This window comes from Anopheles coluzzii, chromosome X (genome assembly GCF_943734685.1).
Source record: "Anopheles coluzzii chromosome X, AcolN3, whole genome shotgun sequence".
NCBI classification, from domain to species: Eukaryota; Metazoa; Arthropoda; class Insecta; order Diptera; family Culicidae; genus Anopheles; species Anopheles coluzzii.
Window position 1 is genome coordinate 9618259 of NC_064669.1, and position 6000 is coordinate 9624258.

The window sequence follows — 6000 nt, forward strand, 5'->3', positions numbered from 1 at the left end:
ACGTCCAACAACCAAAAAATAAAGGTCATGGCTTTGCAAACACAATCAACGACGAGTGATGACTTTAAAACAATTAACCGCACGGCAAACACGTACCGAGTTGGTGGCCACCAGCGTCCATAAAATCCTTGAGAATCTTGGACTCCGAATTGTTGTTAAATTCAAGTGTTTAGAGTGTGAAATTACAAAGCCATCGCAGTTATTGGATCATTTTCACGATAAGCTCGTCTAGCTAGTTCAGTTCTCAGAAGTAGTGTTGGGTGTGTCTGATTGAGATTTATGAATCTGAATAAATGTTTGAAATGATTCAATGAATCTGAATTTCATAATATACATGAATCTCGAAAGAATCACGATTGTCTAGGGATTCGGGAATTTCAAAAGAATCATAGAACCTGAGCTTCAGCCAAAGTAATTATTCTTTTTCTATTCTTAACGATCTACATGTTAATGCAAATCTATAAAGGCATTGGAGACTACTTAACATATAACATGACTTCTTAAGCGGATCGTTAGTCCTTGCTTCGGGGAAACGGACCATGCCAGGCTTATACCCACCAGCATGAACCCAGGATTGCATGTTGTTAATTGCAGATTGCATTGAATATTTTGAACATCATAAATCTCTAACCCTTCATGGATCTTCAGAGATTTATGAATATTTGGAGATCAGATTCGAGATTCGATTCTCTCGTCTCTCAAGGTTCATATTAATGCATTTCAGCGGTAGGTTCATGAAACAAACCACTACCCAGAAGTCTGTATTTGAGAAAAGCTCTACGGAAGTTCTATTACGACGGCAAACAAATTTGCGAGTCCTGCGAACAATGCGGCCTTGTAAATCAAACCCGTTCGAGTAACAGCGATCTTCTCAACTGTTCGACACCAATAATTAACCTACTCGCTTGTAGCTCTCCCAAGAAATTAGAGGAACGCATGTCACAGAAGGAGGTGAAGAGCTAAGAGAGATTTTCTTTCTTGATCCCAATATGCTCCATGAAAAAAGTAAAGTTTCTCTTAATGTTTGCAAATTCCGAATGGTTCGTTCCCGAATTTACATTTATGTCAATTCTTGCTAGTAATTTGGGCACGCCAATCGTACCCGTCAGTAACTTACATTTGTGTATACCCGTGGGTTATACATTTGTGCTACGTCACGTCTCCTTCGAAGCGACTCATAGCCAAACAATTCAGTGAGTTTCATACGAAGGACGATGGTGTTACATGCAGAACAAAACATGTGAACTTTCTCTGCGCTGACTCCAACTTGTTTGACCACAAGCTGCAGGAAAGCAGACCAGACTACCGAAACAGGATTGAAGCAAATGGACTAACAAAACGATTTATACAACATTAAGAGGCAGTTTGGATCGGTATATTCCCTTGATTGCTTACGACTGAAGCCAACGTTGCAGTATTGTTCCAGATGTGTTATAATCATCAATTCAGGGACAGGCTGATCGGTGGAACAACATATACGACGCATTAGTTGGTCGTAAGGTAGGATCTAAACCATTTCACCAGGGTGGTAGCGTACGTAAGATGTTCTAGTTTAGCTAGCAGTAAGCGCAATGGTTTACACGATCGTCTGGAGCTCTCAGCACCGTATAAACAACTTCCATTGGAGCTCCCGTGGTAAACGCAGCATGACACTTCGATTCAAACTTCGACGAGATTAGTCTAGAGACACTGCCGCTCGAGGGATCAAGCCATGTTGGTTTGTACGCAATCGAGTTTTGCATGCCGATCTCGAAGACTTACACCAAACTTCCTAATGTTTGGGTCATCCCGGAGCTGTCCGGCCAAAGTTATCGTAAAAGAAGCTGCATTTACCTGTAGCTTTATTTGATTTGGACAGGTTTCAATTTTCTAAAAATACGCACCGCGAAAAAGTTAACGCGCGGCAAGAGCGAGCGAGATGAAACAAGTGGAAAGAAGCGAGAAACGAAAAAAGACACACAGCGGGCGAAATCATGCCCTGCCCGTAAAGTGTGGACACAATTTATGCATAATTTATTGTTACGCTCATCCCCACAAAACTCCGCAACAGCAAACTTTCGCGACAACCCGACAAACGGGCCTGCGAAACTTTGAGTTGCTTCTCCCTTTTTTTGCTGCTGCTGCTGCTGCTGTTGCTGAGGCCTGCGGCAGACAGGATCGCTGGCGCGGGTGCAAAACTTTAGCCACTTTCTGCTGGGCGTGTAAAGGGTGAAATCTGTGCACGCGGAGCAAGTAACATGAGCTCGCGGTCGTCGGTTTCGGTGTCCTGGTTTTTTATTCCGTTCCCAAAAAACTGCTTAGTATCGTTTCCCTTTGCAGACTGGCTCCAGCATTCGGCACATCATCGGTACGTCCGCCGGCGTCGTGCCGGTGCACCGTTTGGCCGTGCCGCCGGCGAGCAGCCGCCGCCGATAGTCGAGCCAGGCCTGGTCGCGCAGGTACCGCCGGTACAGCTCGTCCCGCCCCGGTATCGCGCCGTCGAGGTAGAGGCGCAACCGCTGCCACGTGTTGCCCACGTTCTGGCGCTTCAGGAAGAGCCAGCAGCGGGGCAGCAGCAGACACTGGGTGCGGGTGCGGGCCACGATCGTGCGTTGCTGGTGCCGCTCGCCCAGCCCAAACACGGCCCCGCACCGCAGCGTCCCGACGTCCACAAACTGATGCACGATCGGTGCGTCCTGGGTAGGTGTCTGGGTGGAGGGAGAGAACGAAAGCGTTAGATTGCTGCCCGAAACGAGTTGACCTCGTGTTGGAGCCCCCCTGCATACCGTAAGAAAGCAGGTCGCATTGGCTGGATCGTGGCGAAGCGTTCCGGCCGGTGGGCTGGTGGCCGCACCCGCCGTAAACGTTTCGTGCAGATGGCGCACCGTCTCGAGCTGCTCGTCTGGTGCCGGAGGGCCTATGGCGGGTGGCGGTGTGAGTTGGTCCCGGTCGCCCGCCGGACTGGCCAGACGAAGCGTACCGCGCACCAGCGGCAAACACTGGAGCATCATGCACTGGCCGCTCAGCACGAGGTAGGCGAACGGGAGCGGCAGCTCGAGCGGTATCGTCTGCTGCGGTGCGTACTGTACCACCCGGGCGAGGACGCTGCACTCACGGATCTGCAAAAAAAAAAAAAAGAAAATAAATTAAAACAAAAGCAAGAGTTGGGAGAAAAACGCAAGAGAGATAGAACCGCTTCTCCGCACAAAACACAAACCTGATCTTCGGTCCAGTGCCGGAAGTAGGCGAAGCGGCCGAGCGTATCCCGCAGCTGCTCGTAGCTCAGCCGGACCGTCGATTGACCGGTGTTGCCCAACGGGTCGCTCATGCCGTACTGTTCGCAAGGCCGACGAACCAGGCGCACTCACTCGAACTCGTCCCGCCAAGAACTGAGCCGGCGGCCGCGTTACTTACAGCCCCAGGGAGGGTTGCCTGCTCGGCCTGACTTGTTCTAGCGAAGGATGGGAAGAAGGATGTAGGTAGTGGGTGGGTGACGTGATGCAAGTTTTGCCAAAGTTTGTTCCTGCATGTTTCCGCAAACATTGGCAGGGTTTGCCAGTAATGGTTTCGTCCTTTCGGGTTGCGATAGTTCTTATGTTGCATTCTGAAAATAACACAACAAATCGGAAGAGAGAGAGAAAGAGAGAGAGAGAGAGAGAGAGAGAGAGAGAGAGAGAGAGAAGCAACAAAGCTCTGGCAATATCCTTGATGTAACGGTCTGTAAAGGTATGGTTAGGCATTAACTCCACTAACTGAGGAAGGAACCACTGCTCCACAATTCTTCTCCAGGGGTAAATCCTTTCGCACTTCAAACAATTCCCATACACACACGCACACACACACACACACACACACACACACACACACACACACGTAGAGGGTAAATCTAGATGTATTGCCCTTATTACCACCAACGAGCTGACAGGGGACGAGCGGGAGCGATGAGGACGGGGTTTTTTTTGAAATGTTGCAGAAGTGCGAAAATTGGGTCGATGATTGGATTGAGCCCTGAGGGATTGGAGCGAGCGAACTTGACGATATAATGCGGCTTACTGGGCGTACCGCAGCAACATTAGTGTAAGCACATATAACACGGCAACAACAACAACAGCCGAAAGCCTCCACCAATAACCTTGGGGTGGAATCGCTTAATAGATGGGAAGTAATGAAAGTGTGCGGGAGGTTTTTGTTGATGTATTTTGTTGTGTTTCTTTCATTCGCGCTCCAGGAAAAAAGAAACGAAAGAATGTCTGCAAATACTAAACCCCTCCTGGGGCCTCCCATGTCCAATATTCTGTCGCAGGCAGGTTATTAGTTGTCATACTCAGTGCCTAACCACAGATACACAGACACACACTGGCGCGCATGTGGTTGACTTTGAACTTACAATCAATCATTCGGCAGCGCAACCGACCGGGCCGGGGGCAGAACGTACGTGGCACGTGGCTTAAAATTTGGTTCCAACAAACGAGAGAGAGAGAGAGAGAGAGAGAGAGAGAGAAGGAGAGAGTCCACGCTGTAGGAGGGCAGACAGCTCACTACTAATGGTATTAATAACTATAATGGAAGTTTGTATGGAAGGCAGAACGCGCATTAAGGTCTACATCTAGGAAGTCGTCCACCCGCACCACCCAGTCAATCCGTTTTTTTTTTTTGCAACGTGGAACGTGGTAGCGCAGGAAGGGGCGATGGTTCAACTATTTCATTCCCATTTTTGGCCACAAATTGAATGGACCCGCGGCACGCGACTTTCGGTGGAAAAAGTTGTACCTTCGGGCACACGAACGAACCCCTAGGCAAAGCGCCCATTCCTTACATCAGCAGCGTACACCCACTGCACAGTGGAGGCAGCCCATACAAGCACCGAGGTTAAACCAATATTTTGTAAATAGATCTTAATATTTGCCATTGAAGAAGGGGTTTATATTCTAGTTCGGCTTTAAAATTCCTTAGCTCCTTGGTACACTGAATTCGCTTTCCTTTTCGTACAGTACGGTAGAAGTGTAGAGTTTCATTCGTTTTAAAATATTATGGCTTATCTATCGTCAAACTAGCGAATGCAATGAGCTTTTTTGCCCAAAACCACTTTTTGTTTATTGAAATCGTTCATGTGTTGAGTACTACACTGTTTTTTTGGCTCGAAGTGCTGTTTGGGCAAAAGTTAGAATCCGTGTAACGTAGGTTTACTACACTAGCTATGAATTGTCCACCTTTGAAAGGAGTTAGTGGTATACCAAGCTATCGGGACCATTCCTTTCTGGTAACCAAAGTTCCTAGTTTTCCAGACGCTTGAGCATCGGCACAAAGTTAATCCAATTGGATCGCACCTGCCCATCGATCGCGCAGCTAACTGAAAACTGCACCAAGACGCACACTATGAGGAACAAACGATCCTCTATTATCAAGGACACTATATTGACAAGTTAATTTTGACGAGTGGACTGATCATTTTGATTTTAACCTCTCGACTGCTTCTTACAAGACGAGCCTTTTATTACTTTTCGGTGAATTTCGGCGATAATAATAGTTGATTTTGAGATTAGTTCGAATTTTAAAGATAGAAAGATAGTTCAATAAGTGGTCGTAGCACAATTACACGAATAAAAAAAGTAAATAATTTTAAAAAATTATAAAATAATTTAAAAAAGTAAGGGAAACCGTGAATTTTACAAGATGAAAATCAACTGTTTTATTAAGGACCTGGCAGTTGATTTTAAAAAGATTCAGTAATTTGTTTTTAGTATATTTAAAAAAAGAGATGGTAAATAACTCCCTTGATTATCAAACAATTTTCTAAGTATAGTATTTATTTTAAAGGTTATTTAATGACATTTCTAGACCCCTTTTTCTGTTTATCTTGAAAATAAAAACAGTATTTTTTTAAGTTATTGTCGTTGAAACATGTTGCTTTCATTTACCTAAACATGAAGAATTTGAACTATTTTTCATGATTGAATTTTCATTTTCATTCCTCGCTTTTTACAGGGTTTAGAAGCGTAATTTGTTTTGCCTTTTTTGAAT

The 6000-nt window shown here is 45.9% G+C and overlaps 1 protein-coding gene across 1 annotated transcript; it reads right to left on the minus strand.

The window, feature by feature from the left end:
- Window positions 1-1985: 1985 nt before the first annotated feature.
- Window positions 1986-5014, minus strand: LOC120953299 (uncharacterized). The gene is made up of 3 exons (XM_040373106.2): window positions 3197-5014; window positions 2766-3098; window positions 1986-2687 (listed from the first exon to the last, which is right to left on the minus strand). Exons 1-3 carry the CDS (start codon window positions 3305-3307, stop codon window positions 2298-2300), a joined length of 834 nt encoding a protein of 277 aa, XP_040229040.2. The 5' UTR covers window positions 3308-5014; the 3' UTR covers window positions 1986-2297.
- Window positions 5015-6000: the final 986 nt, after the last annotated feature.

Bases quoted from the DNA above. Each gene is read 5' to 3' on its own strand.
- LOC120953299 (XM_040373106.2), bottom strand. From the start codon at position 3,307: ATGAGCGACCCGTTGGGCAACACCGGTCAATCGACGGTCCGGCTGAGC. The intron at 3,099-3,196 runs GTTTGTGTTTTG...TTTTTTTTGCAG, and splicing joins GGCACTGGACCGAAGATCAG to ATCCGTGAGTGCAGCGTCCT. The intron at 2,688-2,765 runs GTATGCAGGGGG...CCCTCCACCCAG, and splicing joins ATGCGACCTGCTTTCTTACG to ACACCTACCCAGGACGCACC.